Consider the following 14480-nt stretch of genomic DNA (forward strand, 5'->3'; position numbering starts at 1 on the left):
ATTTTTTAGTTATTGGAATTATCAGTGTTAGGGTTTTATGTGCTTTTTGCTTAGGTATGGGCTCCCGCATATACAAAGGCTGACAAAATCAGTATCTGCCTCCAGAGATGTTTGTTAGACTTGATGAAGCTACATGGACCCATCATTGTTACTTAAAATCATAGTTTGTATTAGAGTTTGTTCTTGGTGTTGCACATTCTAGAGCTTTTGATTTTAGTGCAATTTTTGTATGTAGTTTAGCAGTTATATTTTATAACATATATATATGCATTAATTCACTTAACAGTGTAACTAACAAACATGTTTTTCTGTGCTTTGTTAATACAGTCTTCATACTTGTGATTTAAGATTTATTTATTTGAAAAGCGTAATTACAGAGAAAAGACTGAACATTTTTTTAAAAAATTGATTTTTATTGGAAAATCAGATTTTTGGAGAGAAGGAGAGACAAAGAGAAAGCTCTTCCCTCCACCAGTTCACCCCTTAAGTGACCACAATGACCAAAGCTGAGTTGATTTGAAGCCAGGAGCCAGGAGCTTCTTCTGGGCCTCTCATATGGATTCAGGGTCCCAAGGACTTGGGCAATCCTCTGTTGTTTCCTAGGCCACAAGCAGGGAGCTGGATTGAGACTGGAGAAGCCGGGACAAGAACAGTGCCCATATGGGATTCCCGGCGTGTGCAAGGCGAGGATTTTAGGCACTAAGCTATTATGCTGGGCCCAGAGAGAACACCTTCTGTGCACTGGTTCACTCCCCAAAGGGTCATGATGATCAGATTGGGGCCTGACTGAAGCCAGGAACCTGCATCTTCTTCTAGGTCTCCCTCATGAATGCCAGGACCCAAGCACTTGGGCAGTCTTTCATTACTTTCCCAAGCACATTAGCCCAAGGCTCAATCAAAAGTGAACAGCCAAGAATGACCTGGGTTCAGATAGGATGCCAGTGGTAGTGACAGCATTGCAGTCACTGGCCCAATGTGCTGCACCACAGTGCTGGCCCCCTTTATGAAGCATGCTGTTGCTACAGTGGAGAGATGAATGACCTGTGATTGTTTGCATCTAAAGACAGGTCGTAGTTAGTTCCTACACGTGCTTTAGAGGGAACGATTTCACTGAGGAGGAAGCAAAAGATTTTTTTTTTTTTTTAAGGAAAATGATCCAAATACTCTGGGTTCATTTGTGAGTCCAAAATAACTTAAAAACATATTTTTAAATTTTCACTACAATGGAAGGTTATACACCGTTAGTGCTGAACATTCATATTAAAGGAGAAAGAGGAGAGTAAGGTCAAAATGCTGCTCTTAATTTAGTGTTCAACAGGGAGCCGCAAGGAAGACAGAGTGGAGAGCTGCTTGGATTTCCATGAACTTTGTAACTACTAGAGTATCTCAGTTTTCACATTCCTGCTTGTTGAAGCTGTTGAAGCTGGTCCCGCGTGTGCACTGGCTCGCTCACAGTGGTCATGTGCATGTTTCGAGTTAGCATGAAGCTATCAACAGCCTGCCTATTCCAGTGTCTTGTTTCTTCAAAGTATTTGTTTTCCTTTCCGCTACTGACTTTAAATCACAATGAACCTATAATTTAAGGATGATGAGGGACTTCTAGACCCCATCTTTAATCTCAAATGATAGGGACTCATATAATTGGCCCCTGTCTGCCAAGTAACTGAGCCAGAATCCCTTGTATATTTTGTCTACAGTATGTTACTGTTTGTTAACTGGACAGATGCATTTATCTTTATGTCTTCTGTAATGTCCTAGTTCAAAAATTATATTTAATTTCTGTATGGTTTAGCTTAGTGTTGAATGCATTGTAGGTATTCAGAAAATACTGATAAAGAAATTTCAAGGTGGTAACATTGTAACATCTGTTGGTCTTATTGCTTTGTGCAATGTTTTTTTCTTTTTTCTTTTTCTTTTTTTTTTTTTTTTTTTACAAAAAGGTGGTCACGAGGGAATATTTTTATTTAAAAGAGAATATAAAAACTCAGATCATTCTCCAGCTTTACTAAAATATAGCCTAATCTACTAATAATTGATTGTTCTGCTTAATCTGTTTTCAGATTTCTTAGAGCATGAATGTACTGTGGAATATGCTGAGGCATTTATGATAAATGTAATTTTTAAAATATGGATGTACTTATTTGAAAGTCAAAAAGACAGGTAGAGGGAGAGAGACAAACACCTTCCACCCACTGGTTCATTTGCCAGATGGTTGCATCGGGCAGAGTGGGCCAGGCTGAAGCCAAGAGACAGAAGCTTCTTGCAAGTCGCCCGTGTGGGTAGCATGGCCCCAAACACTTGGCCAATTTCCACTGCTTTCCCCAGTTAGTAGGGAGCTGGATCAGAAGTGAAGCATCTGGAACACAAACTGGTGCCAGCTTTACCTGCTGTTCCACAGTGTCAGCTGCCCTGAAAAATAGACTTCTGAAGACCAGAATTTTAACGTAGAAAGTACTCTGTGAGAGAAGCCACACAGGAGTTTCAGTTCAACCACTGCTTTTAATTGATCATTTTTGACAATTCCTCTCTTTGCAAATTGTAGTTTGTTCAACTATAAAAGGAGTAGGGGCTAATGTGTGGCACAGCAAGGTAACGTGCTTCCTGCGATGCCCACATCCTATATCAGAGTGTCAGCTCAAGTTCCACCTGCTTCACTTTTGATCCAGCTTCTGCTAATACACCTGCTAAGGCAGCGGATGATGGTTCAAGGGCTGCAGCCCCTGCCATAAGACAGGAGTCCTGTGTGAAGCTCTAGGCTCCGGCTTTGGCTCAGCTCACAACTGACTGTTGGAACTATTTGAGGAGTGAACCAGTGAGTGGAAGATCTCCTGTGTCTGTTGCTCTCTGCCTTTGAAATAAATAAATAAATCTTCAAGCTTTATAAAATGAGTGAATTAAGCAAAAATCATACGATGATCTCTAAGGTTTGTTTTTTTTTTTTCTCTGCTACATTGCTATGTAAACTTTTACCAGCTCGCCTTTACTTAACCTTTGGCCATTCTAACCCTTCTCCCAGCCCTCTCCGCAGCGTGTGCTGCCCGAGTGCTCTTTAGTACGCCTACACTTGTCCGTCCCACCAGTTGAGTCACTACTTTCCCAGAGTCCGTGGTGTTTATCCCAAATCTGTTTATGCTGGTTTTACTTGTTGTATTTACGTAATTTAATTCAATGATATACCAGCCAATGGCATCAGAGTATCAAAATAGTTATTTTTGTAAGTACTAAATAAATGTGGAAAAGCTGTAGCTGGTGCCTTACTTAACTAGATGCAGCCAAAACACCCATACTCAAAGAAAGCCCAGCTATTACAAACAGCTGATGGTTGTGTTTTGTATGCTTTGTGCAAGAGCAAAAGATTATTTATTTTTATGATTCTTCACTTGAAAAAATCCGCTTCCTTTATTAGCAGATCAAACTCCCCTCAGGTTGTTACTCTTCCATAACCATCATCACACTGTAGACCTTGTTTCTTGTGTTTGGTTTAAGATTTATTTATTTATTTATTCATTTGAGACAGTTATGGTAGGGTGGGGGGGGGGATCTTCCATCCTCTGGTTGATCACCCCTCCGCCCCGATGGCCACCACAGCCAGGGCCAGGCCAGGCCAAAGCCCAGATCCCAGAGCTTTGTCTGAATCTCCCATATAGGGGCCCAAACACTTTGGCCATTTCCTAGTGCTTGTCTTAGGCCATTCCACAAGGACCTGGATCCCAGGTGAAGCAACTGGGATAAAAACTGGGACCCATACAGGATGCTCTGGCCTCATAGACAGCAGGCGGCTTTACCCACTATGCCAATATAGTCATCTTATTGCAGATTACAGTAATGCTTTTTTTTTAAAAAAAAAAATGTTTACTTATGTATGTATTTATTTATTTTTAAAAAGCAGAGGCACAGAGAGGAGAAATAGGGATCTTACATCTGTTGGTTCACTTGCCAAATTGCTGCAGTGGCCAGAGCTGAGCTGTTCCGAAGCCAGGAGCTTCTTCCAGCTCTGCCACTTGCTTGCGGGGGCCTAAGGACTTGAGCTATCTCTGCAGGGAGTTGGATCAGAAATGGAACAACCAGGAAACAAACCAGCTCCCGCCTGCCTTATTTGGGATAAATGGTGCTGGAGGCTGAGGTTTAGCCTACTACACCACTTCACCAGCACCAATAGTGTTTTTCATTTGGGTTCTTTCTGCTCAGCTCTATGCGCAGTTCTTCTTCATGTCTCATATTAATGGCCGATTCTTAACTGTGTTTTCTTTACAGAATATCCAGAAAATTCTGGGCCTTGCCCCCTCGCGAGCTGCCACTAAACAGGCAGGTGGATTTCTTGGGCCTCCACCTCCTTCTGGGAAGTTTTCTTGAAATCAAGAAGAATCCTTTAATTCTTGTTGTTTATAGATGTTCAAGACTGTCTGGCATCTATTTTATAGCAAGAACCATAGGCAGCCTTAGCACTTGGGCCACTTTCTATTTTTGAGTTTTTTCTCAGCTTTTTGGATATCAGTAGAGTGAAAATGACACCCAATACATATGATAATGCTTTGGTTCACAGATGAATTGTCTTAAATATGTAGATTGATTAGTGAGATTCAGGTGATGTTTGTGTAAGAAAAACAGCATCTTTTTTGTTTTGCGTACATAAAATGTTTTCTGAGGGACCGACTCTCACGGCTGTGTATGTGTCACATACATGGAAGTCAGCTCTCCAGGAATGAATATTTAGAAATCTAGAAGAAAAACCTAAGGTTGTGTAACTAAACTTAATTGGAGCTATTTGTTGTATTTTTTAAGCTAAATATATCTCTTGAGATCAATAAAACAAATTTTTAGCTGTTTCATCCACAATATTCTGTTTTGTTTTGCGTATTTTTTAGTAATGGGAGCATAAAGACAAGTGTTGACCAAGAAGGACTCAAAGAAAAGGTTTTTTTCTGTAGTTTTACCATTCTTGCCTCTTAGGCTCAAAATCTGGAGTTACAGTATAGAAATTGGAAGATGGAGTAGAAGGGAAAGGAATGACTCATGGAGTTTTGAAAAAGGATCCTCAGCGTCCTCCCTTGGCGCCTCGCGAGGGAGCACGGGGCTCGCGACGCGCCGGGCTGTGGTTGTGTGTGGCTGTCCTGCTCAGCTTCTTGAGTCACGGTGGCCTTCAGGTCCTGCTGTGCTGCATTGGAAGGAGGAAGGATGCATGTACCATGATTCTGCCTCATAACCCATGAAATCAGAACTTCTATGTGGAATAATAAACATAAATGAGTGTGTGAAATTTCTCAATAGTCTCTTAGATGCGCTCATTCGACAAGTGAAGAAAAGCACATGATACTCAAAGTGGGTTAAACCATCAACGACCATGAGGACCAGATGGCGGTAGAATCTGTCTTCAGCATACCAGAGAAATCAATACCAATTTTGAGCCTTATGCACAGCTCAGTCAAAATCGGGACAAAATAAAGACATTATCAGACATGTACAATCTGAACTAATTGAATTATTAAAGTTTATATTTCAGGGGCAAAGGTGAGGACCCACCCAAGGGAAATACCACAAACAGGGTTTCCATGGAAATTGATAAAACATGGATAAATATGTTTTGTGCATTGTCTTGGTTAAGGATTATCTCCATACAACCCAATAAAGTAGTTATGACTTTTTTTAATTTTGATTTTTATAATGAAGAAACTAAAGCAGGACAGAAAGATTAATTGATTTTGCCCAACATCGCTTGACTATTGGTGGCCAAGTCAGGGTTTGAGCCCAAGCGCTGTAAAGCCATATAGTTCGCAGTTAGAACTTAATTCTGTTCTAGCCTCTGCTTAGGTAAGGATCACATTTCTGTTCCCATCAATGGTCTCTTGCTAAAGTGTGTGAGCTCTCTTACCCTGGATTTTTGGGGTTTTGTTGTTGTTGTTGCTGTTGTTTTGTTTTTAAGTCTCTATTTTTAAAGGAGTCGAGTGAGAATACAACAGAAACTTCATTAATATAATTAGATGGAAGGTTTTCAGGCTTTTTCAGAAAGATGCTTATCATGAATGGTGATGATGTTTTAATGGTCTATTCTTCATGTTAAGAAAAATAAAGATGAGGACAATGTGATAGCAATGGCAAATATGACAAAATATTTAAAACAAAGTATAAAAGAATAATTCTCGAGTCTTTTTTTAAGAGCTATTTTTATTGGAAAGGTAGTTTTACAAAGAGAAGGAGAGACAGAACAATCTTCTATCCACTGACTCACTCCCCAGATGGCTGCAGTGGCTGGAGCTGAGCTGATCCAAAGCTAGGAGCCTTCTCTTGGGGTGCAGGGTCCCAAGGCTTTGGGTCATTCTCTACTGCCTTACCAGGCTACAAGCAGGGAGTTGGATCGCAAGTGGAACAGGCAGGATAAGAACTGGTGCCCATATGGTACACTGGCACTTGCAAATAGAGGATGAGCTAGTTGAGCTATTGTGCTGGCCCCGGCTATATCTTTTAAAGTTAAGTTTCCCTTGTAGAGTGAGCAGAGGGAGAAGTTAAAATACAGGAGGAAGCACAGAAAGCCTGTGTTCATCCTGTATTTTTGAGAAGTATGAAAGCAGGGCCCCGTGCGGTGGCGCAGTGGTTAAGGTCCTCGCCTTGCACGCCCGGGATCCCATATAGGCGCCGGTTCTAATCCGGCAGCCCTGCTTCCCATCCAGCTCCCTGCCTGTAGCCCGGGAAAGCAGTCGAGGACGGCCCAAAGCCTTGGGACCCTGCACGCACGTGGGAGACCCGGAAGAGGCTCCTGGCTTCGGATTGGCATAGCATCGATCGTTGTGCTCCCTTGGGGAGTGAATCATGGGACGGAAGATCTTCCTCTCTGTCTCTCCTCCTCCTCTCTGTATATCCGCCTTTCCAATGAAAATAAAATAAATCTTTAAAAAAAAAAAAGTATGAAAGCAAACACTGCCAAAGAAATAAAGGCTTCACATCACAAGGATTCAGTTTAAGGTTCTCAGATTTCCTTCAAGTAACGGGGTAAGCAGATGGGACAGCAGGTGATACAAGATTAGCTGGGAGCTGGTCGTGGTTGACATATGAATGAGACCAGGGTGGGGTTTTTTTTATACTGCTTTTTTGGAGAAATATTTTTCCATTCTAAAAAATATTTTTTTTAATTCAACCAAAAAGAGTGCCTCTTCAAAATTTTTCAGTTTCAAAACTAGTTCATATGATGACACTCGATTCAGAGCATCATTGAATCATTGAAGATGCCATTTTTTTTTAAGATTTATTTTTTTCTATTGGCAAGGCAGATATACAGAGAGGAGAAGAGACAGAGGAAGATCTTCCATTCAATGGTTCACTCCCCAAGCGACACAATGGCTGGAACTGAGCCAATCCGAAACCAGGAGCTTCATCTGGGTCTCCCACGCGGGTGCAGGGTCCCAAGGCTTTGGGCTGTACTCAGCTGCTTTCCCAGGCCACAAGCAGGGAGCTGGATGGGAAGCAAGGCCACCAGGATTAGAACTGGCACTCAAATGGGATCCTGGCACGTTCAAGGCGAGGACTTTAACCACTACACTATCGCACCAGGCCCAAAGATGGCATTTTAAGTCAGAGAGGCTTTTCCCAAAGCTCATTATTAAGCTGGTTTGCCTATGTAAAAGACTGTGCCCTTTCAAGGGGAAAAAAAAAAGAAGGCATTACTAACATGTGCATTGGGTTACTCAAGTTGTACTCATACTAAAGTATTAAATTACATGCATAAAAACATGAACTTATGCCCGGCGCGGTGGCGCAAGTGGTTAAAGGTCCTCGCCTTGCACGCCTGGGATCCCATATGGGCGCCGGTTCTAATCCCGGCAGCCCCGCTTCCCTTCCAGCTCCCTGCCTGTGGCCTGGGAAAGCAGTAAGGACGGCCCGGGGGTTTGGGAACCTGCACCCGCGTGGGAGATCCAGAAGAGGCTCCTGGCTTCGGATCGGCATAGTATCGGCCCATTGCGCTCACTTGGGGAGTGAATCATGGGACGGAAGATCTTCCTCTCTGTCTCTCCTCTCTGTATATCCGCCTTTCCAATAAAAATAAAATAAATCTTTAAAAAAAAAAAAAAAGAATGTGCTCGCTTCATTTTGATTGTTCCCAGCAAGCAGGCAAGAGGAGCGAGGGACGTAAACACGGATGGTCGTATCATTTGCTGTCGTTGTAGGGGAAGGCACTCGGAGAAGGACACCGTCGATCCTCCCCATGGGGAAGGTTTTGAGTACTATGTCAGCACACATGGGCTAAGCCCTTGACTTTAAGGATCGTATTGTCACATTGAGGGTCCGGCAACTGAGTGAGCAACAAAGGATGCTGTAAATGGAAACGAAGACAATGAGATTGTAGCGTACAAGAGGATGTTGGCCACACAGACACAGGAGGGCTTCTGGAGTCAGAGACAAGAGCTAAATTCTGAAGGCTTTTTTTTTGGAGTTGTCTGGGGGAAAAGTTGGAGGAAAGAACAGTCAGGACATGGAGAATGATGTAGGCAAGGAGACAAGAAACCGCATGGATCAGGAGGGGGGATTCAGAGGGAAGCAGCAGACGGAGAGAGCAATTCATGAGAAGCCAAAGGACTTGAATGAGTCTTGGGGTCATTTGCTGTAAGCTGCCAAGGACCATGATCCAATGGACAGTGTAAGATCGCCCTGGAGTGGTTAAGCTCCCATTAGGTAATCCACATATTGTGATGGAGTCCCTGGGTTCAATTCCCGGGAGCTCTGCTCCTGAATCCATCTAGCTGCTAATGCACAAGCCAGGAGGCAGCAGCCATTGCTCAGGTGCTCGGGTCCCTCTTCCTGATGGACACCTCAACTGGTGTCCCCCAGGTCCTGGCTTCTGCCTGGTAGAGACCTGGCTGTTGGATTGAAGGAGTGAACCGGAGGGTGGACTTTCTCTCCTGTTTCTCTGCTTTTTTCAAATATGAGAGAAGAGGCCAGGGTGGGAGCAGGAGAGGGAGCTATCACTCAGGTGGCAGGGTAGACACAGATGTGGAAAGTGGAGATGGTGTTGTGATATAGCATGGAAAGCCACAGCCTGCAATGCCAGCATCCTACCCAGAAGTTCTTCAAAGTCCTGAAAGTTCCACTTCTGATCCAGCTCCCTGCTTATGGGCCTAGGGAAGCCGCGGAAGATGGTCTGTGTTACCTGGGCCCTTGCCACCCACATGAGAGACCAGAAAAAGCTAGCTCTGGCTTCACCCTGGTCCAGCTCTGGCTTTTACAGCTATCTGAAACAGCAGGTGGAAGGTCTCTTTCTCTCTCTGTAATTGACTTTCAAAATAAATTAAATCTGTAAGAAGAAAAAGAAAATATAGAGGGCTGATGCCACTAAGCCTCTGCCTGCATATAAGCCTGTATGAGTACCAATGTGAATCCTGGCTGCTCCACTTCCAGTCCGGCTCCCTGCTAATGTGCCCGAGAAAGCAGCAAAAGATGACCCAAGTTGTTGGCCCCCTGCACTCACTGGGGAGACACAGAAGAAGCTCCAGGCTCCTGGCTTTAGACAAGCCTTGCTCCAGCTTTGTGGCCATTTAGGGGGTGAAGGAGCAGATGGAATATCTTTCTCTTCTTCTGTCTGTGTAACCCTGTCTTTCACAAATAAAACATCTTAAAAAAAAAAAAAAAGGTAAACCTTAAGAGTTAGGATATTTGTTACATGATTGTCCTACTGTGTGCCAGGAGATACTGTGGTAAGCAAAAGTGTAGTGCCAGAACTTCATGGAGTGGCAGTCTGGCAGGGGACACGAATGCCAAAAATGCCAAACAAGTGAACGTGTCATTATAAAGTCAGCGCTGTCAGTCCTGCAGCGTCACTCCGTGCCTTGCTGCTGTTATTGCCCCACCCACACGCCTTCCTCCTAACTTGCCCTGCTTCAGAGCGCCCAGGGGGGCCATCTTCCCCAAAGGTGGGCATACCACCAAAGCAGGTGTGGCCAAAGAAAGAATGCAGGCTCTTGCTGTTTTGTTGGGGGCTTTTCTCTGAAGATGTCAGCCTCTCCACCCCTTGTTGGCTAGTGGGTCACACACACTCCTCAACCCACCCATTGCATAGGAGTAGGAGAATGGGCTTAGTCTAGTGTGGACTTACCCTACTTAGGTGGTTAGACACTGGTGCCAAACTGGAGCTTTGCGAGCCCAAGAAAAGGGAGAAGGATACAAATTGGGAAGGATACCCATTGTAAGGAGAATGGAGGATGATTTAGAAAGACCATTCAAGACAGAAATGGGCTGCCACAGAGGGTAACTGGGCCCTTGGATCCAGTTGCTCAAGGTTTCTTATTCTGTGTCTTGCTGTTTGCTGCCACCTAGTGCGGGGTTAGCTCTTCCTAACACGACTGGAAGTCCACGTCCTAGAGCACCATAAGAAGGAATGTAAAAGCACAATGGCTGTTTGTATATGGTCAGCTCATCCTTGAAATGCGTGGCTGGAGGGTTTGCCTTTCCTAGCTCTCTTTGAGCCGAGTCTCAGCTTCTTGTTTGTATGCGTTCGCCACCTAGTGGTGGTAAGTGGCCACGTTTTGAATCCACTACGCAGGAAGAATGGTGGCTGGGAGAGACGTACTTACAAGCTTCTAGAACGAGTGCTCTCACCGGGCCCACAGGTGAGCAAAGGTAGCCCTTTGATGGGCACGGGCGCAGATCTTGTCAATGCATGGCAGGTTTTCCTATTGCTTGACTCTCCCTTCATTTCCCATACCTCTCAAAGTCTTTGCATGAAAAAGAAGACAGCCATCAAACCTCCACCTGTGATGCCAGCATCCTCTACCCACACCGCTGTGCGTATCAGCTGCTCCACTTCCAGTCCTGCTCCCTGCTAAAGGACTGGGAAAACCGGCAGAAGATGGTGTAAGTATGTGCATCGCTGCTGCCCTGGGAGACTTGCAGGGAGCTCCTGGCTCCTGGTTTTGGCCTGTCACAGCCGTGGCCTTTGCAGCCATGTGGGGAGTGAAGCAGAGGATGGAAGATCTCTGATGGTTCTGTCCCCCTTCCTCTGGGGCTCTTTCAAATAAACACATATTCTTTGAAAAGGAAAAAGGAAAATAACAACAAAAAAAAAACAATAAAAGATGCTTGGTTTTCTCTTGGCACCGCAACAAACCCTGTTTAGAGGAGACAAAGAGAACGGGTGGGCAGGTAGCTCTCCCTGCTCACCTTCCCTCCGTGACATACTCCTGACTGCTCATTGCCTCAACTGACAGTTCTCAAAATCTGTTTTTGTTTTCAAACACTTATTGTCAATGTGTAACATCTCAGCTCCCCTTATATAGTAAGTTGTTTTTAAAAAAGTAATATACGGGCCCAGCAGCGTGGCCTAGCGGCTAAAGTCCTCTCCTTGAACGCCCCGGGATCCCATATGGGCGCCGATTCTGGTCCTGGCAGCTCCACTTCCCATCTAGCTCCCTGTCTGTGGCCCAGGAAAGCAGTTGAGGACGGCCCAAAGCTTTGGGATCCTGCACCCGTGTGGGACACCTGGAAGAAGTTCCTGGTTCCTGGCTTCAGATTGGCACAGCAATAGCCATTGCGCTCACTTGGGGAGTGATTCGTCGGACAGAAGATCTTCCTCTCTGTCTCTCCTCTCTGTGTATCTGACTTTCCAATAAATAAATAAATTTTTATTTAAAAAAAAAACCAGTAATGTACACACCATTAAATAAAAATAGTTCTACAGAAACAAAAACGCAAAGTAGAAAATCTATGCCTATCTCTCCCATGCAGTCCCAACCTATCCCTTCGTTACTATTCCAAAAGGTAATCAATACTAATACTCATATGGGGTATTTTTAAAGATTTATTTATTCATTGCAAAGTCAGATATACAGAGAGGCGGAAAGACAGAGAGGAAGATCTTCCTTCCGATGATTCACTTCCCAAGTGACCACAATGACTGGTGCTGCGCCGATCTGAAGCTAGGATTCCTCTGGGTCTCCCACATGAATTCTCAAGGTCCCAAGGCTTTGGACCGTCCTCAACTGCTTTCCCAGGCCACAAGCAGGGAGCTGGATGGGAAGTGGAGCTTCCGGGATTAGAACCTGTGCCCATATGGGATTCTGGCGTGTTCAAGGCAAGGACTTTAGCTGCTATGCCATGGCGCTGGGCCCTGAAAGTTAACTTTTTAGTATTTATTTGAGAGCAGAAAGGGGATGGGGTGTGTAGTATGCCCTACAGATTCACTCATCAAATCCACCCCTGCAGCCCAGTCCAGGTCTCCCATGTGAGAAGCCCAGCGAATCGAGTGGTCATTGCTGCCTTCCAGGTCCGGCGTTGGAAAGCTGGGGTCGGGAGCCAGGGCTAGAGGCAGGTAAGCTAGATGTTGCTGACCAAGTACTTCCAGCCAGGCTAGACTCTGAAGAAAACAGAGACCCCTCCGAGCTGGGGCTTGGCCTCCTCTGACATTTGAAGGGCTTAAGAGCAAAGGTTGAAGTTCTCCAAAGAAAGGGTTCTCGAGATGGCAGCATAGAAGCCCTGCGCTGTAGAGTTCAGCTCAAGACTGCGGTTTTCACCCTTGCTGCTGGCCTACCCTCTCAACCTCAGACTTGCTACCTCCTCCCCACCCCCACTATATGAATCAGTTCTTTAAGGTCCCTCTTCCTAGGCCGGGTGCGGTAGCCTAGTGGCTGAAGTCCTTGCCTTGCATGTGCTGGGATCCCATATGGGCACACGGATGCTTTATGGGCACCAGTTCAAATCCCAGCTGCTCTGCTTCCCTTCCAGCTTCCTGCTTGTTGTCTGGGAAAGCAGTCGAGGACTGCCTAGAGCTGGAGACCCAGAGGAGGCGCCTGGCTCCTGGCTTTGGATCAGCTCAGCTCCGGCTATTGCAGCCAGTTGGGAAGTGAGCCAGTGGTTGGAAGATTTTTTTTTCTCTCTCCTTCTCTCTGTAGATCTGCCTTTCCAGTACAGATAAATAAATATTTTTTAAAAATTTCCTCTCCCCACCCACTCTGGCTCTCTCACACTTTCTATGACACACTGATTGTTTTTTTCTGGATAACTCTCACGAATATAGTATCTGTATGGAAATGGACCACTGGCTTAAACAATTCATTCTTCTCTCTTGGAGCTTTGTGTGGCTGTGTAACAGATTTCTTTTTTTTTTTTTAAAGATTTATTTTTATTATTTTTTTATTGGAAAGGCGGATATACAGAGAGGAGAGACAGAGAGGAAGATCTTCCGTCCAATGATTCACTCCCCAAGTGAGCTCAACGGCCGATGCTATGCTGATCCAAAGCCAGGAACCTCTTCCGGGCGGGTCTCCCACGCGGGTGCAGGGTCCCAAGGCTTTGGGCCGTCCTTGACTGCTTTCCTGGGCCACAGGCAGGGAGCTGGAAGGGAAGCGGGGCTGCCGGGATAGAACCGGCATGCCCATATGGGATCCTGGGCGTGCAAGGCGAGGACCTTAACCACTTGAGCCACCGCTCTGGGCCCTGTGTAACAGATTTCTTTCCACATGTGGGGACAAGTACGATATGAACCACTTCCATGCTTGACTCATTAAAATTTCTTGATCGGGCCCAAAGCGGTAGCCTAGTGGTTAAAGTCCTCTCTTGCATATGCAGAGATCCCATCTGGGTACTGGTTCATATCCCAGCTGCTCCACTTCCCATCCAGCTCCCTGCTTGTGGCCTGGAAAACAGTAGAGGATGGCCCAAAGCCTCGGGACCCTGAACCCACATGTGAGATCCAAAAGAAGCTCCTGGCTCCTGGTTTCAGATCAGATTAGCTCAGCTCCAGTTGCTGTGGCCAGTTGGGGAGTAAACCCATGGATGGAAGATCTCTCTGTATCTCCTCTCTGTAAATCTGACTTTCTTTAATAAATAAATAAATAAAATGTTTGGCTCGTTTTTGGGAGGATGCGGGGATGACTGACAGGATGATGCTAAGAACATCCTTGGAAGCCACACACTGAGGGCAGCATCCTGGTCCTTCAGCAGCTGCCTGGAGGAGACCCCCCCTCCCCTTCCCCTCAGACCTGGAACATTTTACCTGGCTATTCCTGGACCCTTGCTGTAAGTGAGTTTCTATCATGTGAAACATTTTTATCTTTTGGATATTTGAATAGACTGGATTGATATTTCCTGGTGGATATAGAGCTCAAACCTTGGGGCTGGCATTATGGGGTAGCTAAGGAAGTCGCCCGCTGCAATACCAGCATCCCCTCTGAGGGCCAGATCGAGTCCCAGCAGTTCATGTTCTGGTCCAGCTCCCTGCGAATGCACCTTGGATGCGGCAGAAGATGGCACAAGTGCGTGAACTCCTGCCACCCCCCTGGGAGATCTGAATGGAGCTCCTGGCTCTTGGCTTCAGCCTGGCTCAGCCCTGGCCATTGCAGCCAGGAGTGACCTCGAACAAGGAAAGTTTCTGCCTCTCTGTTTCCCTCTCTTTCTCTGTAACTCTAGCTTTCCAATATTTAAGTAAATCTTAATAATATTAATAAAAAAGAATTTAGGCCCATCACCATGATGTAGTAGGCTAAGCCTCCACCTGCAGCTCC

The 14480-nt window shown here is 45.3% G+C and overlaps 1 protein-coding gene across 1 annotated transcript in view; it reads left to right on the forward strand.

The window, feature by feature from the left end:
* The window catches only part of TMCO1 (transmembrane and coiled-coil domains 1), a 50748-nt gene extending 45229 nt beyond the window's left edge, over positions 1–5519 (forward strand). Inside the window, exon 7 of the mRNA XM_041003183.1 lies at positions 4255–5519. Within this exon, the coding sequence (XP_040859117.1) occupies positions 4255–4353 (99 nt within the window). The 3' untranslated portion in view covers positions 4354–5519. The remainder of the gene's footprint in view (positions 1–4254) is intronic.
* Positions 5520–14480: the final 8961 nt, after the last annotated feature.

Source organism: Ochotona curzoniae, unplaced genomic scaffold, assembly GCF_017591425.1.
Source record: "Ochotona curzoniae isolate NIBS_2020 unplaced genomic scaffold, NIBS_Ocur_1.0 scaffold_2683, whole genome shotgun sequence".
Lineage (NCBI taxonomy): Eukaryota > Metazoa > Chordata > Mammalia > Lagomorpha > Ochotonidae > Ochotona > Ochotona curzoniae.